General features: G+C 34.2%; 1 protein-coding gene across 2 annotated transcripts in view; it reads right to left on the bottom strand.

The window, feature by feature from the left end:
* BRIP1 (BRCA1 interacting DNA helicase 1) overlaps nucleotides 1-15,885 on the bottom strand; it is a 186,419-nt gene that overhangs the window by 8,801 nt on the left and 161,733 nt on the right. For both annotated transcript variants that reach the window (XM_008541212.2, XM_070562357.1), the window contains exons 17-18: nucleotides 13,399-13,511; nucleotides 237-319 (exon numbers count right to left, since the gene is read on the bottom strand). In XM_008541212.2, coding sequence (XP_008539434.2) covers nucleotides 237-319; nucleotides 13,399-13,511 — 196 coding nt within the window. The remainder of the gene's footprint in view (nucleotides 1-236; nucleotides 320-13,398; nucleotides 13,512-15,885) is intronic.

Below are 15,885 nucleotides of genomic sequence, written 5' to 3'. Positions count from 1 at the left end.
TCTGACATTCTATGACATTGAAGGACCCTAATTGATTAATACTATGTTGGTACTAACCAGATTCTCCTCTACAAAGATTTTTTTCTAAATGCATAAGCATTAAAAGGCTAGATTTCCAGTCAATGTGAAATTTTCCATGTTTGATCTAGTAATCCAAATTCTCTGTCCAATTCTTCGTCTTTAAAATACCAAACATTGTTACTAATTCTTACTGTAAGCCCAGCTGAGAATCTTACCAGATATATATCGATTTGGGTTACTCCTGAAGCGATCATCCACTAGAATAAGAGCTCCCCAATCATTTTTGTGTCGAATACACCTAAAAAATAGGGAGAAAATCAAATAAACATAGCTTTGAAAATATAAGCCAAATTTCTAGTGGGACAGACAAAAGACTGAAAAAACCAATGCATCAGTTATATATTCCTTTAATCAAAGTCGTTTATATGAGCAGGGTTATAGAAACTATTCAATACAATGTACTAAAGTAGTTGTATAAAAAAAAATCCGCTACTTTTGCCAACTACTGATAACTAATATCCAAAAATGTTACATGTATTCTATTTTGAAAGTCAAGAAAATGATAGAAAATATTTTCCAAAACCTTCCTTAGCCACACAGACTATTTTTAAGTATTACACTGGTTGTAGATTTTCTATAGATGATCTTCTAGTTTAATGAGTTTTTATCATGAATGAATGCTTAATTTTGTAAAAAAAAAACTTTTTTGCACTAATTGATATGATCATGTAGTTTTTCTTCTGCAGACTGTTAATATGGTCCATTACACTGGTAAAATTTCAAATATTGAGCCAGCTTTTTTTTTTTTTTTGAGGAAGATTAGCCCTGAGCTAACATCTGCTGCCAATTCTCCTCTTTTTGCAGAGGAAGGCTGGTTCTGAGCTGACATCCATTCCCATCCTCCTCTACTTTATATGTGGGATGCCTGCCACAGCATGGCTTGACAAGCAATGCCATATCCGCACCTGAGATCTGAATCAGCGAACCCCAGGCCACAGAAGCAGAATGTGTGCACTTAACCGCTGCGCCACCAAGCCGGCCCCTGAGCCAGCTTTTTATTCCTAGGCTAACCACACATGGTCATGATGTACTATTCTTTTTATAGTTTGTTGGATTTGATTTGTTAAAACTTATTTTAAAAAACTGGGTACAATTCAGTGGTTTTTACTATATTTACAAGGTTGTGCAACCTATACCACTATCTATTACAGAACATTTTTATCTCGCCCAAAAGAAACCCAGTGCCCATTAATCACTCCAAATTACTCCAATTATTCCCCCTCACCCCTGATAACCACTAATCTACTTTCTGTCTTCATACATTTGCCTATTTGGACATTTCATGTAACTGGAATCATACAGTATGTGGCATTTTGTGTCTGGCTTCTTTCACTTAGCATGATGTTTTCAAGGTTACTTGTATTGTGTATCAGTACTTCCTTCCTTTTCATGGTGGAATAATATTCCACTGTGCGGCTATATGGCACATCTTGTTTATCCATTCATAAGTTAATGGGCATTTGGGTTATTTCCAACTTTTGACTATTATGAATAATCCTGCTATGAACATTTGAGTACAAATTTTTGTAGAAATACATGTTTTTTATTCTCTGGGGTATACATCTAAGACTGGAATTGCTAGATTATATGATAACTCTATAACTTTTTGAGGAACTGTCACATTTTTTTCCAAAGCAGTTGCGCAACTCTACATTCCCACCAGCTAGATATGACATTTCCAATTTCTCCATATCCTCATCAACATTTGTTATTGTCCATCATTTTCATTATATTTACTCTAGGAGGTGTGAAGTGGTATTTCACTGTGGTTTTGATTTGCATTTCCCTAATGACTAATAATGTTGAGCATCTTTTCATGTGCATACTGGCCACTTGTGTATCTTTTTTTGAGAAATGTCTATTCAAATTATTGGTCGACTTTTAAGTTGTATTACTTGTCTTTTTATTGTTGAATAATAAGAGTTCTTTATATACCCTGGATACTAGACCCTTATCAGACACATGATTTGCAAATATTTTCTCCCATGTGTGAGCTCTTTTCCATTTCTTAATAATGTCCTTTGAAAAACAAAAGTTTCGTTTTCATTCATCACAAGGTATTTCCTAATTTCCCTTGTGATTTCTTCTTTGATCCACTGGTCAAGGGTGTGCTGTTTAATTTCCACATAGTTATGAGTTTTCCATTTTTCTTTCTATTATTGACTTCTAGTTTTATTCCACTGTGATCAGAAAAGATACTTTCTATGATTTTAACCATTTAAAATTTACTGAGACTTATTTTGTGGCCTAACATATGGTCTATCCTGAAGGATGTGCCATGCGCACTTGAGAAGAATGTGTATTCTGTTGTTAAGGGTGGAGTGTGGTAGATTATCTGTGAGGTTTGTAATTGTTGGTTTATAGTGTTCAAGATTTAGATTTTCTTTTTAATTAGTCTATCCGTTATTCAAAGTGGGATATTAAAGTCTCTAAATGTAACTGCTGAATTGTTTATTTTTGCTACATGTGATTTGGGATCCTTTTGTTAGTTGCATATATGTTTACAGATATTACATATTCTTGATGGAGTGACAATTTAATCATTATAAAATATTTAAGTGTTTCTCTTGCAGGGAGCACATAGTTGGATCATGTTTTTTTTTTAACTCATTTTGCCAATCTTTGTCTTTTGATTGGAGTTCTTAATCCACTTACACTTAATGTACTTACTGATAAGGTAGGAACTACTTAGCTATTTCATAAATACCCACTTTACTATTGTTTTCTCTGTCTTATTCTTTTTGTCCCACTGTTTCTCCATTACTGCCTTCTTCTGTGTGCAATAATTTTTTTTATGTTAATTAACTTGCAATTTCTCATTATTTTGAGTTATTTTATTAGTGGTTGCTTTGAGGATTATAATAAACACCTTAACTTACAACAATCTAGTTTGGATTAACACTACCTTAATTTCAAAAGTATACAAAAACTTTGCTCTTGTCTACATACAAACTAGCCCTTGGCTTGTGTTTAGAAACTTAGATTTCAGGAGGGTTCTGATCATTGACTAATAAGAGAGGCTCACTGTGTCTAAAATGTTTGTGCAAACAATATAGTTAATGCTGAACACCTGCTTTGCTTCTGAGAGTCCGGACTTTTGGGAAGTGTTAGACAGAGGCTGCCTATGTGACCAGCCCCAAATAAAAACACTGGCTGCTGAGTCTTTAATGAGCTCCTCTGATTGGCGATATTTCACATGTGTTACCACAACTCATTGCTGGAGAATTAAGTGTGTCTTGTGTGACTCCACTAGGAGGGGACCCTTGGAAGCTTGTGCCTGGTTTCCCCTTCACTTTGCAATGTGCCTATTCTCTTTGCTGATTTTGTTTGGTATACTTCCACTGAATAAATCCTAGGTGTTAGGGCTGGCCCAGTGGTGTAGTGGTTAAGTTTGCATGCTCCGTTTCAGCAGCCCAGGATTCGCAGGTTCAGATCCCAGGGGCAGACTTAGGCATCGTTTGTCAAGCCATGCTGTGGCAGGCATTCCACATACAAAATAGAGGAAAATTGCCACAGATGTTAGCTCAGGGCCAATCTTTCTCACCAAAAAAGAAAAAAAGAAAAAAATCCTAGGTGTGCATATAACCATATGCTGAGTCTATCACTGTGCTAGTAAATTACTAAACTTGAGAATGGCTTTGGAGACCCCCAAGACAATGCCTACCACCATGGATTTAAAATTACTGTTCTATGCAGTTGTTTTTAAAAATCAGATAGGAGAAAAAGAGCTATAAAAATACATTTATACTGTTTGTTATATTTACCTATGAAATTACCTTTACAGATGCTCTTTATTTCTTCATATGGATATGAGTTACTGCCTAATGTCCCTTCATTTCAGCCTGAGAAGGACTCCCTTTAGTATTTCTTACAAGTTTTTGAGAGATTAATTCTCTCAGTTTTTGCTTATTTGGGGATGTCTTACTTTCTCCTTTATTTTTGAAGATAGTTTTGTTAGATATAGACTTGGGTAACAGTCTTTTCCTTTCAGCACTTTGAATATGCCAATCCACTGCCTTCTGCTCTCCATGGTTTCCAATGAGAAATCTGCTAAGATTATTGAGAATGCCTTCTATGTAATGAGTTGTTTTTCTCTTGCTGCTTTCTAGGTTCTGTCTTTTGACAGTTTATGACTTATGTAGGGATCTCTTTGAGTTTACACTACTTGGAGTTTGCTGATTTTCTTAGATGTGTAGATTAATATTTTTCATCAGATTTGGTAAGTTTCCAGCCATTATTTCTTCAAATAATCTTTCTGTTCCCATCTCTCTCTTCTTTCTTTCTAAGACTCCCAGTATGTGTATACTCATATGCTTGATGGGATCCTACAGGTCCCTGAGGCTATGTTCATTATTCTTCATTCTTTTTCTTTCTGTTCCTCAGACTGGATAACATCAATTAACCTATCTTTAAGTAAACTGATTCTTTCTTCCTCCTACTCAAAACTGCTGTTGAGCCCCTATAATGAATTTTTCATTTCAGTTATTGTACTTTTCAATGCCAGAATTTCCATTAGGTTCTTTTTTTTTTTTTTTTTTAAAGATTGGCACCTGAGCTAACAACTGTTGCCAATCTTCTTCTTTTTTTTCGCTTTTTCTCCCCAACCCCCCAAGTAGATAGTTGTATATTTTAGTTGTGGGTCCTTCTAGTTGTGGCATGTGGGATGCTGCCTCAATGTGGCCTGATGAGCGATGCCCTGTCCGTGCCCAGGATCCAAACCATCAAAACCCTTGGCTGCCAAAGCAGAGTGTGCAAACTTAACCACTGGGCCACAGGGCCAGCCCCAATTAGGTTCTTTTTAAAAAATACTATTTCATTATTCATACTCTCTATCTGGTATATCATTCTCATAGTTTCTTATAGTCCTTTAGACATAATTTCCTTAGATATTTGGCCATATTTAAAGTAGCTTTATATATTAAATAGAATGTCTGGACTTCCTTAGAGACACTTTCTATTGATTGCTTTTTCCCCTGTGTATGGGGTATACATTCTTCTTTCTTTGCATGTGTCATAATTTTTGTTGAAAACAGTATACCTTAAATAATATAATGTGGCAACTGTAGAAATCAGATTCTTCCCCCTCCTCAAAGATTTTTGTTGCTGTTGTTCTTGTGCCTTTTCTGAAATAATTCTGTCAAGTCTGTATTGTGTCATGTGTGACCACTGCTACGTCAGCTTAGTGGTCAGTTACTGATTAGACAGAGATTTCCTTAAACATCTGGAACCAATGTCTCCTATTCTTTGCTAAGAGGCTTTGCATATGTTTTTGGATATGCTTTTGACCCTCAGCTAGGCAGGTAACAACTCAGCCTTAGTCTTCACTTCCTGCTTCAGCAAAGCCTCAAGGTCAGCCAGAGGTGAGAACTTATGGCCTTTTCAAGCCTTCCCTGAGCATGTGCACATCCTTGGTCATGTGCACAGTCCTACATATTAAACATACTCTCTAAAGTCCTAGGAATATGTTGGAACTTTAAAGGCCTCCTATGGATATGTCATTTCCCAGCTTTTCTCTTTAAGCTTTTTACTTAGCCTATTTGCCCTGATTTTCATTCATTTTCTCAGGAAGCTGTGAAGTTAAACAATTGCCTGGGTGAACTCTGAGTAAGGTCAAATACAGCCACGTGAATGGGGTCTTCCAAGGAACCACTGGACAGACTCCATAATGACAAGTCTCCAGGAATAAGATCCAGTCCCTCCCATGGCTGGCAGGTTGTTGGCTTTCACCACTATTTAAGATTACTGTGAACCTGGAGAAAGGGGAATGGGAACTGAGCAAGTTAAAATGTCACAAAGCTACTGCTCTTAATGAGATTAAGCCATTTTCATGAATGCTTCCTGGAATGCTGTAAACTGGTTAATTTACAGAGTTTTGAAAAAGTTGATTCAACTATTTTGCCTGTTTTCTCATTGCTTTGATGAGAAGAGGATTTTGAGAGGTCTTTACTCCATCATTTTTGTGGATCTCAGACAATTTGTTAATATTTTGTTAAGAATATTTTCACCTATATTCAGGACAGATATTGGTCTGTAGTTTTCTTTCTTTTTTTCATACTGTCTTCATCTAGTTTGGTTAGAAGGATAGTGTGGGCCTCACAAAATGAATTGGGAAGGATTGCATCATCTATTTTCTAGAAAATATCATACAGAATTGATGCTATGTCTTCTTTAAATGTTTGGTGCTATTTGCCAGTGAACCATCTGGGTAGAGATTTTTTTCAGAGGGTTTTTAAATACAAATTAAATTTCTTTCATAGATAGAGGACTATTCAGGTTATCTATTTCATCTTGAGTGAGCTTGGTACTTTTAGGTTTTCTGAAATTAATTCATTTCATCTAAGTTGTTGAATGTATGTGTATAGTTTTTCCCATATTATCCTGTTAATGTCTGCAGGATATGTAGTAATATCACCTCTTTTACTTCAGATAATGGTAATTGTGGCTTCTTTTTTTCTTTGTCAATTTACCTAGAGGTTTGTTGATCTAATTGAACTTTTTAAAATAAATCTTACTCATTTTTTAGTTTCATTGATTTCCTTTATTGTTTTTTGTTTTAACTTTCATTGATTTATACTCTTATCTCTATTATTTGCTTTTCTGTTTGCTTTACATTTATTTTGCTCTTCTTTTTCTAGCTTAAAGTAGAAGCGTAAATCATTGATTTGAGACTTGTATTTTTGAAAATAAGCATTTAATGACACAAATTTCTCACTGAACACTGTTGTAGCTGCTGCCTGCAAATTTTGATATGTTGATTTTCATTTCTGATTAGTTCAAAATATCCTCTAATTTTCCTAAGACTTCCTGTTTTATCTATGGATTATTTGGATTTATGTTCTTAGTTTCCAAGTATTTAGATTTTTTTTGTTATTGATTTCTAGTTTAATATTTTAATTCCATATGGTAAGAGAATACAGTTACTATGATTTTAATTCTTTAAAAAATATTTTAAGCTTATCACTCAGGATATAGTCTATATTGGTAAATGTTCCTTGTGCACTTGAAAAGAATGTTTATTCTGCCCTTGTTGGGTGAAGCGCTCTATAATGTTAATTCAATCCAGTTGGTTAACAACATTGTTCAAGTCTTCTATATATTTAGTAATTTTCTGTCTACTACTTCTACTACTGAGAGGAGTTTTGAAAGTCTCCAACTATAACTGTGGATTTGTCTATTTCTCTATTCAGATCTGTCAGTTTTTGCATCATGTATTTTGAAGCACTTTTTTTAGGTGCATACACATCTAGGATTGCTATGTCTTCTTGATAAATTGACCCTTTTATCATTATGTAATTTTCAATACCCCAGTAATTTTCTTTACTCTGAATTCTACTTTGTCTGATATTAATATAGTTACCCCAACCACTTCATTGGTATTTTGAATTCTGGCCTTCTTCTCCAATCTGCCTGCTACTATCTACTTTTCAGAGCTGTTCTGTGCATTCTGTCTAGGCTTTTAAGACAGCATAGAGTGTGCTTACTCCATCTTATCTAGAATTGAAACCTCCAGACTATTTTTAAAAAGTTAATTTTAGCTTTGCAAATTTTAATTTTTAATCAAATACAAAATATATTTTAAAAGTCAAATAGTATTATAATAGTTTTAATAAAAAACAGAATTCTCTTTTAGCTACCCATACTCAATTTCCAATTCCCAATCCTCAGAAACAATTACAGTTTTAAAATAAACAATTTTAATTATCTTTGATAGGTCTTCTGATCATTTATCTCCATACTTCTAAATAATATTTATACTACTACTACCTCTTGGTTTTTGGCCTTTAGAAATTATTTGTTGACTCTTCATATGGAAGATTGTTATCACTGATACTTCACCACCTCTCCATTCTCCTGATAGTTATATCACAATTCTTATGTAAATAAATATTCAGTGGGTTGCCATTTATAGGTGAGTTACGTGGCACACTATGATTACATTTCCTTTCTTGTACAACTTTTTTTGCCTATCCTGGAGTTAATAACTGTCTCTCTCCTTTTTCGCTTAATTTTCTATGTTTTTAATTCTTCTCAATAGCGTCAAACCCTCCCATCCTTGGAAATCAATCTAGACTGACTACCATGGGACTGCCTCACAGCTGTCATCCCAGAGCTTCCCTTCCTGATTGTTTTTGAAATTCTCTTTTTCTCTCTTCCGGGTTGGAACTCCAATTTCCTGCATCCTTGATATCCCTCTTTCTGAATTTTCTCTTATTTGATGGAGCATATCTTCCAGTAGCATCCTAAGAAAGCATGCATTTGAGGCAAATGGGTTTTAGGTCCTTGAATACTGATGGCTTTATTCCATCTTATAGTTTATTGATCATTTGGGTTGTGTAGAACTCAAACTGTAAGTCAAAAATTTCCTACAAAAACTTGAAGATAATTTTCAACTGTCTTCCAGCTTCCAGTGTTGCTTTTAAGAAATGTTTCAATTGTGATTTCATATCTTTTACATGAGACCTATCTTTTTCTTTCTGAAAGGTTTTAGGAATTTTTCTTCATCTCAGGTACTTTGAAACTGCACAGTGAGGTGCTTTGTAGCTTTCCCCCTCTACTGGTGCTTGGGCGCACCATTTTAATCAGGAAATATGTCCTTCAATTCTGAGCATTTTTCTTCAATTATTTCTTTGACATGTTTCCTTCCTCTATTTTCTCTAATCTCTTCTTATTGATCTCCTATTTATCTGAAGTTGGCTCTTTGATACTGATCCTCTAATTTTTGAGTTCTTCTTTCCCATTTTCTCTCTCTTTATCTTTTTGATCTGAGAAATTTCAATTTTATCTTCTGAGCACAATTCTGCATTTAAAATTTGTTGCTATCATGTTACTGTCTAGGAGTTTTTTCTTCTGTTTTTACTTCATGGAGGCAATATCTTATCTCTGTATGGATATTACTGATAAAGTTTTTTGAAGTTTTCTTCTCTCCAGGAGTTGGCAAACTACAGCCCACAGGGAAAATCTGGCCCATACCTTGTTTTTATACAGCTTGCAAGGTAGGAATGGTATTTACATTTTTAAAAGGTTAAAGAAAAAACAAAGAAGAACCTGGATGCAGACTGTATGTGGCCTGAAAAGCCTAAAATATACACTGTTTGGCCCTTTACAGAAAAAGTTTGCCAACTCCTGTTCTATTACACTGTTTCTGTTTTGTACGAGTTCTTCCACCCCGTTTTTGTTCTGTTGGAATTGTTTTGGTGTCTGTTTTTCACGTTACAGACTTTCTTTGAATATCTGGTAAAGACTCTTTGCACTCATTTATGAGTAAAGCACTAAAATGCTGATTGGCAGCTCCGCATACAAGGGCGGGGCTTACAGCCTGGGAGGCTTTGCAGTAAGGTAATCTGGTAGGAACAGGGCCACTTTGCTACTGTCTGTAGGCCCTTACTCATGAGGTGGTCAGTTTCTGTAGAGGAGGAATACTGTACTTTTCTGCCTTGGAGAGATAAGTTTGACTGTCAGCCTATTCAGAGCTGAGAAGAAAAAGGGGACGGAGTTCTGATATTCAGTAGGTAGACTTTTCTTAACCCCTATCTTTAATACATCCTTAGCTGCACATAGGATTGAAGAATATATAGACTCTCTAGTTTATCTCTCCAGAGGGTGGGGGAGGGGACTGTCTAACTACTTCTTATACTATCTTGCAACCAATCTTGTGGTTAACGCTACTTTAACTGACACTTTAGAGTGCTCCCAAGTCCGAAGCCTTGCCATGCCTGAATCTGGAGGATCTTGTTAAACTTTCACAACTATAGATTTAAATTTCAGCTTTCTCTTGCCTGCTAAGTCATTCACTCATTCATCTGTTTTCCAATGTTCAAAATTCGTTGACATCTCATCTGTCACTGTCTCCTTTCCCACTCTTTTTAACTTTGTAGGTTTGACATTTTTGTACGTTTACCATCATGGGATTTCGAGAGGAGGTGAAGGGTAACTGTTTGATTTTTCCACAGAGTCTTTAAAAATCTAAATGTCATATGATATTCTTTTTTAATGCTATTTTAAAGTAATCCTTAGGTTCCAAGGCATCAGACCATAAAACTGGGCAGGATAGGAAGATGGATTTTGCCAATATCAGTGTTGAAAATCAATGGAAAGTCAGGGTGCCACTCTGTTTTGGCTCCACTTTTGTTTATGTTTAAAGTGTCCTACGGCAGAAAGACATTTAACTTAACAAAACAGTTCAGAGAAAAAGGTTTCACCTTTGCTTTTTTCCATTGTTTTCATACTGCCTTGCTCAAATGAATTATGCCCACTTGAGACAAAGATTACACTTTCGGCAAAGCAGACCTGTTAGGAAACTCAGAGTATGGTTGTAACCTGGTCACAAAACCATCTGGTACATTCCCAAAGGCTGTTATTACATTTCATGGACTTATATTACTTCAAATACTCTAACAGTCACATGGGCTTAAAAAAAGATAACATTTTTTTAAACTAAATTTGTTTCTGCTTATTTTAGACCTTCTATACACATCTCTTATAAGAAGAGTACCTGGGTATAAGAATCTTTTATGTCAATCAATACACATTATGAGTTTTAGCAAATAATGTAAAACATTCACTTGATTTTTAAATGGATATGTTTCTTTGTAATAAATTGCTACTTGTTGATACTGTTTCCCTGAAAACCAGTACAATGACAGTTGTGCTTTCCATTTTTTAATTTATAAAATACTAAAACTATAGTATTATATAGCAATATTACAAACACATGTTTTTATGAAATTCTAGAAAAGTATGTTTTGACCCTGGTCGATTTGGTATAGTGGGAAAAGCACTGAACCTGGCATTTTTCACTAATTCAGCAAGTATTAATTGAGCATGTATGCCCCATGCTGAGACGTAGTTGGTTGCTGAGAATGCAAAACTGTATAATACATGTTTAGGGAAGGAGACAGATATTTAAACAGGCTATTACAATACAAGAGATATATGCTATAATAGAAATAACGTATAAAATGCTATGGGTTCCTAAGGGGCAAATAACTAGTTGGAAAAGTAGAAAAAAGTCTTCATAAAGTACATGACCCTCAACTAGATTTTGATTGGTAAACTTACCAAATGAATTGTATGGTAGGTTGTATGCCAAGCTAGAGAGTAATGAAAGGATAGATATGTTTAATAGTTTAATAATGAGAACTTTAGTGGATAGAGGTAGGGTATAAAGATGAAAAAGCAGGTCTTGAGGTTTTGAGGTGGGGACAAGATGTGAAGGGTCATTTAGTAGTTATGTTATGTTAGGTATGTATTTCATTGCTCACAACTTGTTTAACATGTGTAGAAAAGGTTTATAAATCACAAATAAGATACAAATATACTTTTGATTCAAATGGTTTCTTGAAATTCAAGGAATTGCTTACATTAAAAGGAAAGAATAATCAATTGAGGTAAGAATATTTATTTTCCTGAAATTAAGAATAGTGATTAAAAGTCAAGAATTTTAAATACATATTCAGGGTCCCCTAGAAACTATTTGCTGAATATTAAAATTAAAATAAAACAAAACAGGTCAACCAACAGGGAGAGACAAAGTAAGCAGAGGAAATGCTTCAAGAACAATTTGCAGTGCAACTCTATACCAAGTACCAATGAGATTTTTAAGCAGAGAAGGGCAGCAGCTTAACCATATCAAAAGATTAATCATGGAACTAAATCATTTAGTTTGAAGAGAAACATTTGCAGAATATCATTCTGAAATGATGGAGAGGGGCTGGGTGATGTGTTCTGGGACTAAAATCTAGCTGTTGCAGTCCTATGTCATTAGCTATATGTAAATCTAAACTCAAATGGAACCTGGTCTGCTTATGTGTAAACGGGCTAATGTGAGTAAAAAGATACAGGCATACTTTGATGTTGTGGGTTCAGTTTCAGACCACTGCAACAAAACAAATATTGCAATAAAGCAAGTCACACGAATTTTTTGGTTTCCTAGTGCATGTAAAAGTTATGTTTACACTACACTGTTGTCTATTAAGTGTGCAACAGCATTACGTTTAAAAAATGCACATACTTTAATTTAAAAATACTTTATTGATAGAAAATACTATCATCTCAGCCTTCAGTGAGTTGTAATCTTTTTGCTGGTGGAGAGTCTTGTAAAAAACGCAATATCTGTGAAGCGCAATAAAACAAGGTGTGTCCGTACTTGAGAAAAATCTAAATTCTGGATTTGGTTAGGTCAGATAATAGTTAGCCACGGGTCTTCTGGCTGAACTGAAAATATGTCACATGATCATGTTTTTGGGATTTTACTTGTTTTTTTACAGATTGGCACCTGAGCTAACAACTGGTGTCAATCTTTTTTTTCTCCCCCTTTTCTTTCTGCTTTTTCTCTCTAAATCGCCCTAGTACACAGTTGCATATTTTAGTTGTGGGTCCCTCTAGTTGTGGCACATGGGACACCGCCTCAACATGGCCTGACGAGTGGTGCCATGTCTGCGCCCAGGATCTGAACCGGCAAAACCCTGGGCCTCCGCAGCAGAGTGCACTTGGCCAGGGGGCTGGCCCCATCGGGATTTTACTCTTAACCTACTTTCTTTTATTTGAATTATCTGAATGCCTTACAACCTCACAGGAAAAAATTATTTCATGGCTAACCTAATTACAATTTTATAAATGGAGAATATAAAATATTAAACTACATTATAAAATCTAATAATGATAGTATTTATAAATTAAATGTTGATGTTCTACAATATAAAATTATGGTATAAAATGGTGATTTAAAAACTAGTTCCACAAAGTACAAATCTTTTTTTTTAATTGAAGTCATAATGGTTTACAACATTGTGAAATTTCAGTTTTATACTATTATTTGTCCATCACCATATAAGAGTACAAATTTTAATGGACCAGAATCCTTAGAAAAAGGAGTATTATATTAAATTTCATTGTTAGTTGGTGTTAATTCTTTAGTACTGTGAGCATGGTTTGTTTTAATCCTTCTTGAATGGTTTGCTTTTTACCTATAAAATCATCACCTAGGTTTTGATGTTTACAAGGTAAAACTTTTATTGTTTGGTGGTGAGCTTCTATAAACATTTACTGAGCATCTTTGTGTGACACTCATTGTTTGACCAATCATAAATCTTTAAACTTTAGGAAATTTTCAGGTTTTGGGTTTCATTTATTTCACTGACACATTTCAATTTTCACTTGTGACATCTATCATTGAAAACATAACAGTTCCTAGGGTTCTAGTGAAATAAAATTCTATCAAATTTATTATAAGGAGTAAAGCAGCAAGACTAACGCTACATATAGCCCTGGCCACAGATAATATTACATTAACATTACATTAAATTTCACTCCACTTACCTACCTAGGGCCTGGTTTAAGGCCCTGTATGCTTGAATTTCATACCATTGACGACCAGGTAAAAGACCTCTCAATTTTGAATGCTGATCATTATAGCGTCGCTTTAGTTCAACCTAATAATTTAAAAATATATTTAAAATATAGTAGATAATTAAAGTTCAATTAAAAAACATAATTTCTAACATTTTGAACAGCATTTTATCAGGATAGAGAGATTTTGTTTTTCAGTAAGTTCATTTAAAAACGTTTCTATTCATCCTTACATTCCCTAAATTTCTAAATGCACATAATTAATTAGGTGTGTGATGGTGTCAATCAGTTTTATTGGGAAATAATTTACATACAATAAAATTCACAAACTTTCTAAGTACATGTAGATAAGTTTTGACAAATGTATAGTCATGTAACCACCACCACAATCACCCCCAAAACTTCCCTCCTATCCCTTTTCAGTTAGTCTCTTTCACTGCAGACTTTGTCAACCAATGATCTGCTTTCTGTTTTGCTTTTTCTAAAACTCCATGTAAATGTTACTATATAATCATTTGTGTATGTCTTTTTCATTTAGTATAATGATTTTGGAATTCATTCATGTTGAAACGTACATAGTAGTTCATTCTTTCATGTTTATCCAGCCTGATAATCTCTGGTTCTTAATGGGGATGTTTAGACTATTCACGTTTAATGTAATTATTATGATTTGGTTTAAATCTACAGCAGCAGAATACACATTCTCCTCAAGTGCACACGAAACATTCTCCAGGACAGATTATACGTTGGGCCACAAAACAAGTCTTAAGAAATTTATGAAGATTGAAATCATATCAAATATCTGTTCCATCCTCAATGGTATGAAATTAGAAACCAATAATATGAGGAAAATTGGAATATTCACAAATATGTGGAAATTAAACAACACATACCTGAACGACCAATAGGTCAAAGAAAAAATCAAAAGAGAAATAAAACAGTATCTTGATACAAATGAAAACGGAAACAGAAAAAACCAAAAGTGAGATGCAGCAAAAACAGTTGTAAGAGAGAAGTTTATAGAGATAAACACCTACATTAAGAAAAAACAAAAATCTCAAACAACCTAACTTTACACCTTAAAAAACTAGAAAAAGAACAAATGAGTCTCAAACTTAGCAGAAGGAAGGAAACAACCCAGGTGAGAGCAGAAATAAATAGAGACTAGACAAAACAGTAGAAAAGATCAAAGAAACTAAGAGTTGGTTTTTTAAAAAAATAAAACAAATTTTTTGCTAATCAAGCAACAAAAAGGACTCAAAATTTTAAATGAAAGAATAGATTACAATAGATACTACAGAAATACAAAGAACAATAAGAGTCCTTCTACAAACACTTATACGACAAAAAATTGGATAACTTAGAAGAAATGGATAAATTCCTAGATACATACACTCTACCAAGATTAATCATGAAGAAATAGAAAAACTGGACAGACCTATAACAAGTACGAGATTGAAGCAGTAATCAAAAACCTCTCAACAAAAAAAAAGCCCAGGACCAGATGGCTTCATTGGTGAATGCTACTAAGTATTTAAGGAAGAATTAATTAACATTAATCCTTCTCAAATGCTTCCAAATCTAAAGAGGAAGGAACACTTCCAAACTCATTTTAAGAAGCCAGCACCACTCTTATACCAAAGACAGATAAGGACTCTACAAGAAGAGAAAATTAGAAGCCAATATCCCTGATAAACATAGTTGCAAAAATCCTGAGCAAAATATCAGCAAACTGAATTAAAAAGCATTAAAAGGATCAGACACTGTGATCAAGTGGGATTTGTCCCTGGAATGCAAGATTGGTTCAACACAGATAAATCAATAAATGTGTTACACCATATTAACACAGTGAAGGATAAAAGTCATATGATCATCTTAAGAGAGGCAGAAAAAGCACTGACAAAATTCAACATCCTTTCATGATAAAAATTCTCAACAAATTAGGTATAAGAAGGAATATACCTCAACATAATAAAGGCCATATAGACAAGCTCACAGATAACATCATACTCAATGGTGAAGAGCTGAAAGCTTTTCCTCTAAGATCAGGAACAAGACAAAGGTGCCACTCTTATCACTTCTATTCAACAAAGTACTGAAAAGTCCTGGCCAGAGCAATTAGGCAAGAAAAATAATAAAAGGCATCCAAATTGGAAAGGAAGAAGTAAAACTGTCTCTGTTTGCAGATAATATGATCTCCTATGTAGAAAACCCTAAAAACTCTGTCAAAAAACTGTTAGAACAGATGAATTTAGTAAAGTTGCAGGATACAAAATCAACATACAAAAATCAGTTGTGTTTCTATACACTAACAACAAACTATTCAAAAAAAGAAATTAGGAAAACAAACCCATTTACAAATAGTATCTTATAAAAAGTATTCTTTTTGATAGTATCAAAATGAATAATATATTTTGGAATAAATTTAACCAAGAAGGTGAAAGATTTTTACACTGA

Source organism: Equus przewalskii, chromosome 10 (assembly GCF_037783145.1).
Source record: "Equus przewalskii isolate Varuska chromosome 10, EquPr2, whole genome shotgun sequence".
NCBI lineage: Eukaryota > Metazoa > Chordata > Mammalia > Perissodactyla > Equidae > Equus > Equus przewalskii.
This window is presented reverse-complemented; position numbering and strand designations above follow the sequence as displayed.